Source organism: Conger conger, chromosome 7 (genome assembly GCF_963514075.1).
Source record: "Conger conger chromosome 7, fConCon1.1, whole genome shotgun sequence".
Classification (NCBI taxonomy): domain Eukaryota; kingdom Metazoa; phylum Chordata; class Actinopteri; order Anguilliformes; family Congridae; genus Conger; species Conger conger.
Window position 1 is genome coordinate 29,350,113 of NC_083766.1, and position 17,364 is coordinate 29,367,476.

General features: G+C 39.8%; 2 protein-coding genes across 4 annotated transcripts; one reads left to right on the plus strand and one right to left on the minus strand.

The window, feature by feature from the left end:
• Window positions 1–2,888: 2,888 nt before the first annotated feature.
• On the plus strand, window positions 2,889–10,801 carry slc25a35 (solute carrier family 25 member 35). Of its 2 annotated transcripts, XM_061248165.1 has the most exons (6): window positions 2,895–3,565; window positions 4,132–4,197; window positions 4,314–4,466; window positions 4,929–5,063; window positions 5,347–5,513; window positions 10,451–10,801. In XM_061248165.1, exons 1-6 carry the CDS (start codon window positions 3,194–3,196, stop codon window positions 10,473–10,475), a joined length of 918 nt encoding a protein of 305 aa, XP_061104149.1. In that variant the 5' UTR covers window positions 2,895–3,193; the 3' UTR covers window positions 10,476–10,801. The 2 variants fall into 2 exon arrangements, with proteins under 2 accessions (XP_061104150.1, XP_061104149.1); XM_061248166.1 differs by lacking the exon at window positions 4,929–5,063 and having other exon boundaries at window positions 2,889–3,565.
• Window positions 7,949–13,640, minus strand: rangrf (RAN guanine nucleotide release factor). 2 transcript variants are annotated; one of them, XM_061248168.1, is made up of 7 exons: window positions 13,463–13,640; window positions 12,898–13,024; window positions 12,672–12,794; window positions 12,141–12,257; window positions 11,444–11,606; window positions 10,980–11,074; window positions 7,949–10,551 (listed from the first exon to the last, which is right to left on the minus strand). In XM_061248168.1, exons 3-7 carry the CDS (start codon window positions 12,761–12,763, stop codon window positions 10,434–10,436), a joined length of 585 nt encoding a protein of 194 aa, XP_061104152.1. In that variant the 5' UTR covers window positions 12,764–12,794; window positions 12,898–13,024; window positions 13,463–13,640; the 3' UTR covers window positions 7,949–10,433. The 2 variants fall into 2 exon arrangements, with proteins under 2 accessions (XP_061104152.1, XP_061104151.1); XM_061248167.1 differs by lacking the exon at window positions 12,898–13,024 and having other exon boundaries at window positions 13,463–13,639.
• Between the last annotated feature and the right edge of the window lie 3,724 nt (window positions 13,641–17,364).

Genomic DNA, 17,364 nt, shown 5'->3' on the forward strand with positions numbered 1-17,364 from the left:
GAGATTCTTGCAATTATAGGCTAGTCTACTGAGACAACATTTTGCTCTAAGGTGAAGAAAGAGTCTAGGGTGAGATATAAAAATGTGTAGGGTTATGATTTTAGAGGCCCTTGAGATTAAAGGGTTTGGGAACTGCTGTTAAAGATATCTAATCTTAATATTTGTAAATAGGCTAATTATAAGAAGCCTAAATATTTTAATTTGCTTTGACCTGTCTGGCCCTGCTCTTCTGATCTCTCGTAAACGACACATTTATGCCTGCAGAACTGCTGCCCACTGGATGTTTTTTTGCACCATTCTCTGCAAAGTCTGACACTGTTTTGTGTGAATATCCCAGGAGATCAGAGATATTCAAACTACACTGCCTTGCACCAACAATTATTCCACGGTTAAAGTCAATTTGACCACATTAGTTCCCTATTGTGACATTTTGTATGAAAAACAGCTGAACCTCTTGACCACATCTGAATGCTTTTATGCATTTAGTAGCTGCCACACGATTGGTGGATTAAATATTTGCATTAATAAGCTGGTGTACAGGTCTCCCAAATAGGTCACTGAGTGTACACTATTGCTGTGTGAAAAGGAAATCACAGTTGTATGAAGATTTGAGCACTGCCTCAGACACAGGTATGTCACAAGAGCTACATCTAGTGGTCAGCCTTTAAATTGCAGAAAATATTTTGTTGTTTCTACATGGATATGATGCTGTCATGATTAATATCATTGAGTTTGTGGAACAAAGAGGGTTAATACAAAACCCCATCATCCTTGTTATACTTGCCCAGCAATGTTGTCTTGTCTGAGGGCTGTCTTTGCCTGCTGGACTGATTTTTTCAAACCAATTTCTGTTGGATGCATGTGGATGCAGCATCTCTTACTGTTGTGTCTCGTGACTGCGTTAGTGATATTTCGAGCCTTGCTTTGTTATTGTTTTTCATGCCTGGGTTATCTGTCCATTAATCTTCTTTTGCTCCCACTCTCACAGACTGGGAGTGTCTCTTTTGTAGCCTTTAAATATGCGGATGAAATATACTGATTGAGCACTGGGTAGTGTACCCTTGGGTAGGTAACACAAGTCTTCCCCAGTGGAGCCTCTTTGCTTTTATCGGCTGTCTCCCCAAGATGTCACACACTGTCGACTTTCCCTTGTTATCAACTGTCCTATTCACAGCAGTCACTCGACCTATACACAGGTTCTGATGTTAATATCCCTTATGTCATAAATCAATAGTAGCCTGTTTCTTTCCTTGATGTTACTGGAATGAGTTTTGGGGCAGACATGTCATCAGGCTTTTCAAGAGAGCTTTCTGGTGTGTCTTTAAATCTTCAATGGCCTTAGAGAGGAATAGAATAGGTTATTAACAGCCCAGGGAGGTAGGGATACCAGCGACCGGCCTAAGATGGAATCCAGCTGGAACCAGCTTCTAGTAATGGTCTGTAGTCTGTACCAAGCCGGCCCACCACCTGGACATGGTCTTGCCAGCATGGTTGCTATCTTGAGCATCTTGTTTCTAGTTTGTCAATCTCCAAACCAGCTTCAAACCAGCTGGACCAGCATGAAACCAGAAGCTATAAGTAACAGAGCTCCGCCACACTAAAGTCAAAATAAATTGACTTTAGGCTTCCTATAAACAGTATGCAGATCCTGAGTTTGCTTTCATGAATCTTCACACACCTGTTTCCTGCAGTGCAATGTTTTTAAACACGTTCCTGAATCAAAGAAAGGTCTTGGTTTTTAGTAGAACTGTATACTTTTATAAAGAGTTAATTTTCAGCTTGGCAGGAAAGGAGGAGGATGTAAAGTCTGAGTGAATGTGAAAAACCTGAGAGGCACTTCACCCCTCTGCCGAATGAACTCATACCAGCTAGTATGTAGGTCACACCTGTTGAAAGGGGTCCTGTTTTGTAACTTGACCCACTAAAAATGCATCTCAGGCCTATGCTTCAAAACTGTGACTTCTTCATCTCATAAAAAACCTTTAGTAAAATGAAATGCAACTGAAAGTACATTCTTTTTTTTTTGATAACCTGGAAAGTAAAATATGTTATACAAGTTTATTCTGCATGCATGTTTTGTATCACCACAGGTGGTAGAATGGCAGTCATTGTACATTCTTTACAGAAAGATCCGAACTGTTATTCACTCTAGAAATATCTGAAACAATCTCTCTTCGTGTTCTTCATGAAGTGACAGCACAGGCCCCAGCTGTTGCTATGCTGAGTTGCACTGGGCGACGCACTTCCTTTGGACTGAGTGCCCCTTCCCCCAACCCAAACCCTAGCTCATGAGTCATGTTATCAGTTTAGAGAAATGTCCTTGGCAACAGCCTGACAGGAAGCACCCCTCCTAATTGATTACAATATTATGCCTCCAAATTCCATGACTACAGCCTTTTTGGTAAGTATTGGTCCTTACGATTGCATTGATACACAGTAAGCATCAACTGAACCATTTAAGATTGGATTAAATAATTTACCTCTGAATGAATAGATGGATAGGTAAATGCAAAATATGTAGTAATGCAGTAATTCATTTCTTAAAAACAGAATCTACAATATAATAGTGATGGAATGTTTTATATGCATGTTTTCGTGGTAGGATGATCATTTTTCCTGACTTCAGTCATTCAAAACATAGCCTACATTTGAACCATAGACCGTATAAATTAGATTAGAACATTTTAACATTCCAGTTGGGATCACGTTGCGCCACGTGTTTGTGACATCATCCTATTGGAACAAGTTAGCCTATTAACTTTCACAACAAAAACGTGAAAACCCCACCCAGTATTATTCTCCACCCGTCCAATCAGATGGGGCGCGACAAAGGATGAAATAAACTCAGCAATTTGATTGGACGTTTCTGTAGGCTGGTGTGTGGGAGGTGTTCGCTCACGCAATCCGGTCGCGCGAGCCGTCAATGTATGATGTGGAAAGGCAAAGGGGACAGCAACCGGAACGTGGGGGACATCATTTGAATGAGTAAAAAAAACCTGGTTCAATGACATGGAAGTAGATTGAAGTGATGATCGTTACTGTCTGTTACGGCGTGGACATCTTGTCCCGTTTTCTTGCGTCACTTATTCGATACATGTTTATTCAGATGAAATCGCAATTGGACGTCCTCTGATACTTGAATTAGCGTATAGTCTACGGCGAATTGGGCAAGGGCCGTCTGGAAACAGCAGTCATGGATTTCATTCTCAGCGGAGTGGCTGCTTGCGGTGCTTGTCTTTTCACGAACCCACTTGAAGTAGTGAAGACTCGTATGCAATTGCAAGGTGAGCTGAAAAGCCGGGGCACCTACCAGGTGTATTATCGTAATGTTTTCCATGCCTTCTATACTATCGGTAAAGTGGATGGAATCGCTGGGCTACAGAAAGGGCTGGTCCCGGGGTTACTGTATCAGTTTTGTATGAATGGTTTCCGGCTGGGCTCGTACGCAATCATTGAGTCTTCAGGCTACACCCACACGGACGGAAGAGTCAGCGCGACAAAGAGTACCTTGGCCGGAGCACTCGCAGGCGTAGTTGGAGCAGTGATGGGTAGTCCGATTTATTTGGTGAGTATCAGATGCACACATGAATGACAGCCTATATAATGTAGCATATTTGACGTGTGTCTCACCGGGGCTACTTGTCGAAGCATTATGTAGCAGCTTGGCACACTGTACATAAACATGTACATAAATTCAATCTGGTGAAAGCACCACAAAGACATTAAATATGTAGGCTACAGCTGTTGTGGTGTATAAAAGGAAGCATATTTTTTGCTTTCAGCTACATTAATTGAGAGAACTCGATCAGTTGTATTTCGGTGGAACATTTTCTGTAATACAGATTGATTTAATGCTGTGCTTTACCAAGATTAATGTGCCCAGCGTCTAATGTTAACACACTGCCCTAACGCAAGAATGTTTTGTCAATGAAAGCAATTAGGCTGTGAAGTGAATTTAATTGAATAGGAACTCTGTTGTTTTTAGTGTAAGCTACTGTAAAGCTTACATAACTTACATACATAAGTGTATTTGAATAAAGCACGTTTTGGTGTAATGCTGTGTAGGACACATAGAGGGCGAGATATTACATAATGGTACATGGTGTGTAATGGTCTTTCTGTGCTTTACAGGTAAAGACTCACCTTCAGAGCCAGGCCACCTCTTCCATTGCAGTTGGACACCAGTACAAACATCGGGTAAGCTCTTTTATTCATTTTTCTTAAATTATAACCTCTCTGTCTCCTATAAGCTAATCGCTGATTCATGAATTGGTCTCTCGCAGACATTAAAAACCTCTCTACTTGCACTGCAGGGGATGTTCCACGCCTTAGTGGCCATTCACCGGGAGCACGGTATTCTGGGGCTTTGGAGGGGCTCGAGTGCAGCTGTGCCCAGGGTTAGCGTGGGGTCAGCTGCCCAGCTCTGCACCTTTTCTTCTGCCAAAGAATTCATTACTGACCTGCAGGTAAGGGAGAGACGGAGACATTGGTTTTGCTTACATAAACCTAAAAATCCAGGCCCCAGGTCACCTTCACAGAAAATAAATTTTTATTCTTGGTTGCCCTCCAATGTGCCTGAAGGAGGATCCAGAACAGGTGGCACAACATTTCTTTCTCTCGTAAAAAAACGGCTTGGCTCCTTTAGCTGACACTTTTATCCAAAGCATACACAAAAGTACATATCAAGGTCATTAGAACAAAGTACAGAACAGGTCAGATGAAATACAATTCACTAAGACAGAGGGAGATCAATATAGATAAAAAGGTATTGTGGGGGAGGAAAACTGATTGAAAAACATCACACCATGATCACAAATTTAATTGTTTTTGTTGGTATATATGCAATGTACTACACAGTTTATACACAGCACAGGTTTTTTGGCTTTGCGCAGTTCCCAGTGGGCTCACAAGTAGCTCCATGTTTACAGGTGTTTCCAGGTGACAGCTGGCTGACTGCGCTGAGTGCAGGAATGATGAGTAGTGTGGTGGTGGTGATGGCTATGACGCCTTTCGACGTGGTCAGCACACGTCTATACAATCAGCCAGTGGATCACCTGGGCAAGGTAATGCCTTTAAAAATGCCCAAACATCTCTGTACTGTCTGGGGGATTGTGTGTTTGAATAGCTTGTGTTCCCGTGATCAGGTGTGAACGGTTAGAAACTGGAGATTTTCTTTAGCATTTACATGAGAATGAAGGCTGTTGTGTTGAATGTGAAAGTGTTGACGGTTCATTGTGTGGGTGGTATGGGTGGGGACAGAGGAGAATGCATCTCAAACATGCACACACACCCTGCATATGCGCATAAATCACTCTTTGACTGATTGTGTGCCTTTTGTATCCACAGGGGAAGCTGTATAGGGGATTTTCAGACTGCTTCTCCAAGACCCTGAAGAATGAAGGGCTGATTGGGCTATATAAGGGCATCGGGGCCTCCTACTTTCGTATAGGGCCACACACCATCCTGTCTTTGCTGTTTTGGAATGAGCTACGGAAGCTCTACCAGTCTTACAGGTAGCACAGGCATGCGCAACTGGTGTGCAACGCATGCTGTTTTTCAAAGGCCAATGGTGAAAATCCTAAATGAGATAAGACCACGGACAAGATAATCAACCAATCATGACCTCTGTGATTGGAATTTTGTACAGAAGATTGAGCTTCCCTTTTTTGGAAGGGAAGCTTAACAGACAGTAGATTCCCCAAGATCACATCTCAAAGTGATAATGAACAACTTTTATTATATTTTGTAATCTTTTTTAATTAATGTGATTAATAAAACGCAGCAATGCAATTCAACAGGGGTGGGTTTCCCCGATAACGTTGGATCTAAGTACTAACGAGTGTATTTGGACATCCCCTTATCACTAGGGATAAAACATTGATCTTGGTCTTGTCACTTTCTGCATAGAATTCAGAGAGCAGCTCCAGTTGTTGAGTACATTGGGAGAGAGAAATAGAAAAGACCCTGACGATGATTAGTGTACACTTTCTGGCTATATTTCTGGGAGCAATTATAAGATAAACAGACTGTTGCCAGAACATATTGCCCACTCACCATTGGTGTTATTGTTTTGGCTGTTACCAACATATTCCATGATTGGTGATGCTCCTCCTCGTTTTTGCTGTGTAAAGCGCCATCACAGTTGTCTTATATCTATTTAATTATTCCTTTACAATCTATATACAACTGACACACTTTCCAGTTCTTGATACAGTTTTTGAGCCACAATGAAAAATTCTTCACTCTGGTCAGCTGACAATATTAACTAATGTACTGTTAGTCAGTACCTATTCAGGCAAGGGGGTGTTTAGATTTGAGTATTTTTTATTAGTATTTTTTCAAACTGAAACTGAGGTTGGGAGAAAAATCTCAGGATTTTATTGACCAGACCTGGGACAGTTTTTATTTGTCAATACTCTACTAACTCTGAATTCAATATTCATGACATGCTATAATTATTTTAAATTATGATTCCCCACAAATGCTAAATTATAAAAAAACCCCATTTGAAATGATTTATTATGAAACAGACATATGATTAAAATATAAGTACATTTCAATATAAAATATATTTTCAAATGTTTAAATAACGTAATAGTTAAAATATGTTTCTTTTCTGAATCCAGGGGTTCTAACAATCAATACACTTGCTAAAATGTTCAGCACTCTGAATACTGAACAGAAGTTGTATTGCATGCTTGAACCCCTGACTTATCCCACATATAAAATAAATATAACGTGATTTAATTTAATAATTATTATTGCAGATGAAAATGATCAATTAAATCACTAAATTCATTATCTATATTAAACTGGTGGAATGAAGTCAAAACACACTTAACCAGATTTTAAGATGAAATAATTTAGCAAACAATTAGAATAATTAATTGAAATCATACCTTTTTTTCATTGAATGTAGGCTCACTACTTTAACTTGCAAAACAGGAGACATTTGACAAAGCCTACATTTCCAGAAAAGAGAGACCGATAAGCCAGACCATGCCAAAATATTACCCTCTTCCACTTTCAGTGCCACAGAAACACAGTAAATAGGCTAGACACCAACCTAGGAACCTTCAGACAAAGTCTGCAGGAGGTCATTCATAGATTAGAGTATCAGCATGACTGATGTTTGTGGAGGGGACACAGACTGCATTTTTGGAAGCAATATCATTTTGTGGGTCTTGAACAATTATGCCGCTTCTCTAATGCCATACTCTAAAGGTTAGATACTGGACATTCCCTCTCTTGGCAACATAGGTCATTGTACCTGTTAAAGGCCAATAGGCCTATCTCAGATATTTAACATTAACATTCATTTACTTTTCACATTATTTATGAAAGTAACTATTAATACCGTTATTATTGCTACTTTTGCCACTCATTGCTAGTATTGCCAACATTTTCACGAATCATTTTAAAACTATATTTATTCCAGGTCTGTTACTGATGACAGAATGCAACACATTTTCCCCTTGTTAGTATTTCCACTGATGGTACACAACGTTATGTACTATCAACATGTAGTTCAAGTAACTACCACATAGTATTAGTTGGCTTATTGCATTGTATTTTTGCTGTACTTTTAACTTTAAAAATCATTCTGTTAATGTTTATGGAACAAATTCACATTGTAAAAACCACCATTTACAGTTGACCATCCTATGAAGTAGGTTTAATTCTGAACTAAACAAATCACTGAGATGCCCAAATGAGATAAAAGTGAAAATATTTGACAGCATTGTATCATGTTCACACATTGCCTTACTGTATGCCTCCCCAATTGACTTGCAGTGTTTGCCTGCATAGATTCCTTAAAAGAAATTGTTACATTTACATCTGTGTAACTTTACTTTCATTTTTTACTTTTACAAGTATATCATATATGCACCAGAATGGAATGTAGTTTTTAATACGTAAAACAGTAAATAATTAATAAAATCAGAAATTGTTTTTGGAACAAAGTGTTTTATTATTTTTAATAGTACAAACCTAACCAAATTATGTAGTCTAAACAATGGGTAGTTTAAACAATGAAAAACAAACTTCTCACTGAGAATGTCTGAGATGAATACACATTCCTCACCTGCCGTTGTGACCTAATTTTCCCATGACGCACATCATTGCCTCAGTAGCAGGTTTAGTTATGTAAACCTGCCCAACCATTTCAATATTTGCCCTGATAGATCCCTTGTTACGTTTTGTTACTATTCATTCTATCTTTACTATTACAGAGCAGGCCAGCGGGGGATGGGCTCCCCTCTATATGGGAAGTGTTTCTTGCCACTGTTTAAGTGTTTTTGTTCCCAGTTTTTTTTTTTTTTTTGGACCTGATTTGTTTGCTGTTTGGGGGCAAGGAGAGCAAGAAGACATTGAGAGGGAGAGGTAGGGAATGGTTCACTCTGAAACATTTACAGTTCAGGTCTGCTTCTGTTCACCAAAATATTCTTTGTAAAAGGCTTTTTGACCAGGGGTGCCAAATTTCTTGCATACAACTGTATATAGTACTTACATAGTACTTACCCTCATAAGACCCATAATACCATTTGGTTACCATATATACTGTTGGAATCTACAAATGGGCTTTTTGGAAACCTACCTAGACATGGCTTAAAAGAAGCAATGCAGAATGCTCATTTTTGGCGATATGGTCAGCAAATCTGAAAGTGGATTTGTCCTGTGTTTTGGCTGTGGCTCCATTATGTTTCTAATCCCAAGTCTAGTCACAAGTATCTGTATCCACTCAACAAAAACATTTAGAGAAAAAAACTTTTTGTGTTTGAGCTTCTGTAACATGTAGTAATAGACAGAAAACAAACCCCCAAGGGTTACCTTTCAAAAGACCAGGAATATGCCTGTAGTCACAAGGGTTCAAGAATAGTAACCATTTTATTTCAGGCATGTCTTTTTCAAGCTTGTGTTAAGAAAAGGTGGTGATAATTTTCCATGTATGATAAAATGACATGCTCAGTAATGGTAATTTCTAGTGGATCTTTATCAAGAGTGCTTCAAATTCTGTAAAGTAAAGCTTGTCCAAGCACTGTTGAGCACAAGTCTTTTGGGAACAGAAAGATGTTGAGATGTTTTATACATTTGCTTGGATTCCAGAAAGGCTACAGTTATTAAATTCTTGCCATGTTGTTAAAGTACTTATTTTACAAGAGACAAATAATTGATTGTAAAATCAAAGGAACAAGAATATGGCACAAGATTATCAGCAGTAGACACATTTGATCTCAGTAATAATGGCTTATAACAGCACAGAATTTTGTGCAACATATTTGTGTTCTACCACATTTGGAACTTACACACTCTTATTTCAGAGGGGGGTGTCTTTCAAGATTATAATCCAAAGAGTGGAGTCTCACATTGATTTGTGCGGCATGAAATTCTTCTTAGTTTCCAGGTCTGATCCCACTCAAACATTCATGGGTCTTCATGGAATAATGTTCCTGACAATGCTTTCCATTTATATAAACTAATTGTGAGTTGACTGACCTACTTTCTGAGCAGTTTTGTATTCCTCCTGCAGATTTCCAGTTAAAAGGACACATTATTTCCCCGTTTATTTGCTGGGGTGTCCAGTCTGTTGTAGTCAGCTCTAAAAGACCAAATTCAACTAAACAATGAAGTTCCAGATTAGTGGTTTAGTTGACTCAGATGTACAAGCATTTCTCAGATGATATCAGACACCCCCGCTCAAAAGCACTTTTCATAAGCTTGGTCTGTTTCCCTCTGATACAATCGCAGAAATTAATGGTTAAACGCATTAGGCAAACAGCCAGAAGGAATACACACAGTATCTTTAGTTTTTATAGGAGTGCCCCAGCAGTACCATACTGTACATGGTGTTACGCATTACTCATTAAGCACTACCAGTAAAAGCTTGACTTGCACTCACAATGTCACTCTTATCTTCACAGGTCTCACACAAATCAGGCTTTTCCAAGTACTTTCAGCCATCTCACCTCAGAACTCCTCTCGCAACCCTCAACCCCCCACCCCCCACCGCCAGCACACACTCAAAATGACTTTATCAACAGCCAGTCACCTGACCCTGATATACAATCTCTGTAGGAAGAAATGCCACAAAACAGCACAAGGGTAGCATTGACCGTGAGTCTCAGTTCAGTCTCTGCTTGTCATTTGTAAAAGGTCTCAGTAGTCTGAGCTGTAAGCATGTAGTTGAGAGCAGGGACAATGCAATAGGTGTGAAACAACTGCAATTTGACCTTACTGGAAGAAAACAAAGGAGCTCCATTAAATAGAGTATGTTGGTACCAGCCAAAAGTATCCACCAATCACCATCAGTGTTGTTCTACTTATTGTTAGTAAAACATTCAGAGATTGTTGGAGCCCTTCTCCATGTTCGGCCATTAAGGTGATGTCACAACTATTATAGCCGTATTTTAGGATCACTGGTTGACTGTCTCCTATCCAAACACGCCAGGGTCCAGGAGCCGGAGGGACTGTAGCAACTGGAGGAAGTCCTGCACCGTCCAGGGGGCTGATATTACTGCACCATCCTCTGCTGCACTGCTGCTAAGAGGACTGGAAGAGACGGAGACCTCCATCACACACCAAACCCTGGAAATTCTGATTTTCAGACCCTATGGGCCGGTTTCACAGACACAGATTAAGCCTAAGGCTAAACCTAATCTGTATCTGTGAAACTGGCCCTGTATGTCTCAATTTGTTTTATGTGATCTACTGACTTGTCATAAGCATCAACACAGCTTGTAATGCCGTATGACAGCTGATAACAGGAAAGAATGTTCGTCAATAAAGCCAAATACTTGTAGCCCCAAAGACATTCAGGATTAGGGATTCAACCAGTCAATTTAACTTGGTCTTGAACCAAGGTGCTGATTAGTTGAATCTGGTGTCATAGTGTTGGGCTACAACAAAAGCCTGCAGCCACATCAGCCTTACTCAAATAAGATTGGAGACCTCTGACGTAGACTATTGGTTAGACTTACCTAATGCTTGTAGGGTCATTAAAGGTCACCAGAATGTCAGTAGAGAACTGTGGTAGGCGGAACAGGCCCAGGTGGACATTTACTGCATTTTTAGCCTGGAGGGAGTAAAAATGGGAATACTGAAAAAACAGCATAAATCCTTATCTCAGGCAGTCTAAACTGGCTAAAATGGTTTCCGGGAGAAACGGGTGAAGAGAAGTACTTTTGGAATGCAGTTGTGGTGTGTTGGAGCTAGGGGTTCAAGAAACTTTTGGCTGACTGATTACAACATTTAGATATCTTGGATGTAGTTAATGACTAGAATCGTGCTGCATCATGAATATCGGCCTGGCAAGGAAGACTGTTTGACCGATTAGCATTCAGGACCAGAATCAAGACTATCAAGTTTTATAATGTTAATCAACATATTTGTGAAGGCAAAGATTGAGCTTGGATTAGAATTGGACAGACTTGAACAGACTGACCTCTTCATTGAATTTCGATACGCGCTGTGTGCCAGTTAGGAGGAAAGCACAGCTGCACTCCTGCAGAGAAAGCTGAGATTTGGTGAGGGGCTCTACATGAACCACCTTTGAGAACCCTGGACTTGATGCCTCGTTGCTGCCTGCCAAGTCTTCAAAATGGTACCTGGGAGTCAGAATGAGGGATTGTACAGCAAAATGTCCTCTGGCTTCTGTAGTCAGACCAACAACTGAATATAACAATAATTATTAAATATTGTTTTTTAATAATCCCAAAAAAAGCACTCTCATTCCCTTTTTAATTTACAAACCGGGTTCAGGCATTTCTTTGAGGTGAAACAATGGGCACATTTCTTAAGCTAGGTCAAAAATGAAAAACTTCTTATGTTCACCAAAAAGAGAACATAAATAACAATGAGCCACTACCTTGTCAGTACAAGAACACCAAAAGACGAGGGAATTCTTTTGCTAGAAGATAGGTCGTTCTCCAATTATCTTTTATATTTTTCATCTTTCTCCACCAAAGACACACCTACTGCAGCAGCACTACATACAATGCAGTCCGCAAGTATTTGGATAGTGCCGTCACCTTTAATTTGAGGGTATTTACATCCATATTTGATGATCCATGTAGGAATTACACTGCTTTTAACACCCATTTTAGGGGACCAAAAATGACACATCCTCTTATCACACATACCTGGCAGCTTCAATGTCCTGTACTTGAGCCTGGTACTCCAGCAAATCCACCATGAGGCTTTGGTCTGTGTGCTTATGGACAAACACCTCTTGGTTGTCTGGGATCTCCCTCAGCTCACTATTTTCTCACAGTGCAATCAGAGAAACAGAGGGAAACAAAGCTTTGTTAAATAAGCACTATTTGATTAAATACATATTCTGACAGTTACCTTTTGGTATCTCTGCCTTTACAGTATTATGATCAATGATTCCAACCAAGTACCTTTGTCAAAACATGCTAATTACCAAAATTTGTGTGAATATTATGTTTGCCTGGTAAGAAAATTCAGGTCAATTACCAATTTTTAACGTTATCTACTAAATGGCTTGTTTATCTTACATACTATAAGCCTGGTGCTTCTCAGTCTGAAAAGGTTTCGTTTCCACAACTAATGGTCACTTCTTGTTTGCTGAAGCCGAGTATAAAAATAGCCATTTGCACGACAACTTCAGTACTTGCAATTAAACAAACCTATAATAAAAGATAACTCACCTGATGTCGCTAGCACTGTGCGGAATGACAGCTGACAGTGCACCCCCAAATAGAGGTCGGACTTCAGTTCCGTTACCGCTGGTGCTCTGCATCTTGGGCGAGCAGCAGAAATTACGACTTATCCTGGAATAACATGGGAGAAATAAAACACTAAATTAAGTTATATAAGCAATAAACATTTTTATGTCGGTACAGCCCACCCAATTGTATTAATATATTTGATTACCTTAGACTTATTATAAATATGCGTCTTATGGATAGCGAGCAAGCAAGGTTTTCCACGTTACTGTTGTGTTAGCAAGCTGTAGGCCTTGGGTCTGCTTTTTATCAGCGCTCAGCTCACCACGCATGAACTGCAGTAAGATACCCGGAAGTCAGGGGAAATTATATTCATGTATATCTAGTGCTTAATTCTGCGCTGTTAGACTGATAAATATCACCACAATGGTGAGGTGATTATGACAGCAAGTTGGTCAGTCAAAACACATTTCTGAAGCGCATAGGAACCGGAAGTCACTTGACTTGGCTTGGCTTGCTAACGTGCAATGGCTAAAGCTAGCTAGTTAACGCATTGGTATACAAGACTTTCTTTTAGAATTCTTATACAATAAAATATAATTAGAGGTCGACGTCCCCACACATATACTGAGATAATACACATTTATAACACGAATATCTAAATTAACAAATGACCTAGCTTTATTGTTATCTCCTAGTTGTTGCGTGCGTTCAATTTAGCTAAATCTAATCTAACTTAATGAATGAAATTAGGGGTCGGAGAAGCGACTCACAATGTTCGAATCTGTGTCGGGCCTTTCGATGCAGGAATGTTTTGAACGGAGGGTTGCGGTCCAGTCTGTGCGTTAAAATACGTTCTCGCGCAGTTAAAGAGCTTACATGAGCAGTGGGTAGAAACCTGGATCTGTGTTATACAGTAGATCTGCTTGCGGGAGCTCCGTGAAGTTAGCAAATGTTGCTGCCACAATTGGAGACTTCCGGTCAGCATTTATCAAAATAAAAGTTCGGTGAATAAAATTATTTATGAACTGTAATTTTGTCAATTTTCATTGTTAAATTAATACAGTTAGATATGATTGTGATGTATTTGCAGAGAATATAAAATTGTGCACAAATTTCAATGAAAACTGTTTGCCACCAGTTGTTGCTGTCTGTCAAATACTCACACGTCACCCCCCTGCTTACTTCCCTCCACTGGCTGCCTGTCATGGCTCGCATCAAATTCAAAACATTGGTGCTAGCCTTCCAAGCAGTTAAAGGGTCTTCCCCAGCTTATCTGCAAAAAATCATCAGACCCTACACCCCTGCCAGACCTCTTCGTTCAGCCTCCACAGGCCGCTTGGCACCTCCCCCTCTCAGAACCTCCACCTCACGCTCACGACTACTGTCTGTTCTGGCTCCACGGTGGTGGAACGAACTCCCCGTTGAGGTCAGAACTATAGAATCTCTCCCCACCTTCAAGCGCAAGCTGAAGACGCACCTCTTCAAGCAGCACCTCTCCCCATCCCTCCCTACCTCCCTGTGAACCTTAATTGTTGTCTCTGTGACTTGCTTTGTGTATCGGTATTTTTAGTTGGCTAGGTAAGCAGTGTTTGGATAGTTAACTTTGGTGACTTTTGCTCTGTTTGTTTGTTTGTTTGTTCAAAAAAAAAAAAAAAAAAAGCCCCTTGTCCTTATCTTTGTTGTACAGGTAGCAGTTGAAATTGTATTTACCTCTAGGGTCTTTCAGCGAACTTATCCCTGGTTATGGGTATGCACTTTGTTGTACGTCGCTCTGGATAAGAGCGTCTGCCAAATGCCAATAATGTAATGTAATGTAATGTAATGTCTGTCAGGTGTGGTATGGGCATGCATTGCTATTGACTGTCAGTTGCCACCCAACTCATTTGCATTGCCCATAACTCAAAAACTATACTTTTTTACCAAATGAAAGGGGGTATACATTTGTTAGCTGGACCCATATCTTTAATATTCTACAGTCCTTTCTGTGAAATCATGTGCTTTATGTTCATGAATATAAAAAATATGTGTATATAAAAATATAAATGTATACCCCCTTTCATTTAGTTCATTCATTGAGTTATGGGCTATGCAAATGAACTGCTTGTGAATTGACAGTCAATGGCATTGCATGCCCTTACCACACTGTAAATACAGCAACAATTGCTGGGAACATGATTTCAGATAATAAATGTATAATTTAATAGATATTATACATAGATTTAATGTATGCCCCTTCATATTTGGCAACATTTTTTTCAAACAGTAAGCAGGTATGCAAATGAGCTGTTATTGAACCGACAGTGTCAAGCAATTTATGCTTGGCCTACATTATAGTAACTAGTCAAATAGCAAGCTAGTTGCTTGCTGACTTTTATAAGTTGTATCAGCAATTAATTTAAACAATGGTAATTATGTGAGAAAGCGCAGAAAACGCGGTAACTATTTTCTTATTATTTAACGTTACTCAGCAGCTCTTATTTTGATGGAAAATCACAGGAAGTTGAGACCGGAACCTCTGTACAGGAAGTCTAATTGTTGCTTGCTTCACGGAGCTGTGTGCGGGAGAGACAAGATGACTTCGACACGATTTTTCCACCACTAAAATAGCCCACTACTTTTACTAAATTTAAGCCTGATTTTCTATTTAAGTATGCGATTTCGGACTTAATAACTGGGCAGTTTCCTCTCATATTCTGATATTCATATTCCGATCTGCAATCATTATTTCATTCCGATACCGTTTGACAACTTTCTGTAGGTTCTAAACAACTCTCTGCTTAGCTGACATCACCTGAAATCACTTAAGTTGTACTTTATATAGGCCAGTTTGGGTTTGTTTGCATGGCTGATGTACAGCGTACTGCTCTGATACGTTTTGTGACAGGAACCTGGTTTGTGGACTGGCCTGTGGCATGTTATAATGGATTACAAATGAATTGCAATGGCAATAAATTGTGTAGAAGTCAGAGTTACTGTAGTTACTGAAGCACCGAAACTTCATCATATGGTTGGTTATGCTTCATCTAAACTCTCCAAGTGACTTTTTTCTTGTTCCTTTGAAAGTGCCAGTTCACCACCTACTGGTTCCACATATAATTGCATTGTGAATTATTACAATAAAGCTATTTTGCGTAGACTGACAAAGTAACCGATAATTAATTACAGCAATACAATCATATATTGCATACATATTTTAATATGTATGCAAGCCTACAATAAAGTTCTTATAATCCATTATTACCTGTATTTTGGTTTTAAGAAATGTGAAATGCCAAAGCACTTTATTTTCCATTCAGGAGATTAGCACAATTTGTATCTGCACTATGTAGGTTCATTCTAAAGATTTTCAGTAAGTCAATATATTTATAGCAGATTTCTCTGTGTGTCTTGGCTTACCATACAACGCTACAAGGCTTTGCATTATTACTTCACAGCAACTTCTGTTGAGACAGTGTTCCAGCCTTATGTCTTCTGTTTTGTGTCTTTTAATTTAGACAACTTTGCAACTTTGGCTTACAGTTAGGGTTAAGTAACTTCAGGGTTAAAGGTTAGAGATTATGTTTGGGTTTCTGAAAGTGAAATGTAATGTGAAGTCTCATACATACTATCATCAAACATATCACTCACTGAGCACTTTATTCGGTAGACCTGGAACATCCATCCATCCATCCATTATCTGAACCCGCTTATCCTGAACAGGGTCGCAGGGGGGCTGGAGCCAATCCCAGCATACATTGGGCGAAAGGCAGGAATACACCCTGGACAGGTCGCCAGTCCATCGCAGGGCACACACACCATTCACTCACACACTCACACACTCATACCTACGGGCAATTTAGACTCTCCAATCAGCCTAACCTGCATGTCTTTGGACTGTGGGAGGAAACCGGAGTACCCGGAGGAAACCCACACAGACACGGGGAGAACATGCAAACTCCGCACAGAGAGGCCCCGGCCGACGGGGATCCGAACCCAGGACCTCCTTGCTGTGAGGCGGCAGTGCTACCCACTGCACCATCCGTGCCGCCTAGACCTGGAACAATGATGCAAAAACGGCTTGTTAATGAGAGAGGTCAGTGGAGAAGGGCCAGACTGGTCAAAGCTGGCAGGAAGGTGACAGTAATGCAAATAACCACACATTACAATAGTGCTAAGCAGAAGAGCATCTCTGAACACACAATGTGTGAAACCCCTTAAGTGTATAGGCTAGAGCAGCAGAAGACCACAAAGTAAAAAAAATAAGTAAATGTAAATTCATTTATATAGTGCCTTTATCTGAAATGCTGTACAATTGATGCTTCTCATTCACCCATTCACTCCTTCTCCCATTCACACACACACACACACACACACACACACACACATGCACACGCACATGCACACACACACACACACACACACACACACACAGACCAGAAGCTATTAGCTGCCATGCATTGTACCATCCATTGGGGGTTAGGTGTATTTCTCATGATAATAATAATAATAATAATAATAATTATTATTATTATTATTATTATTATTATTATTATTATTATTATTATATGAATCACTTTCAGTGATTCAGAACAGACCCATACAAACAAAAGCAACTATACCTATACATAGTGGGTCATCAAAACAGGATCAGAGATTGAAGAACTGAGACACCTCATTGGCCCTTGCATGAAAG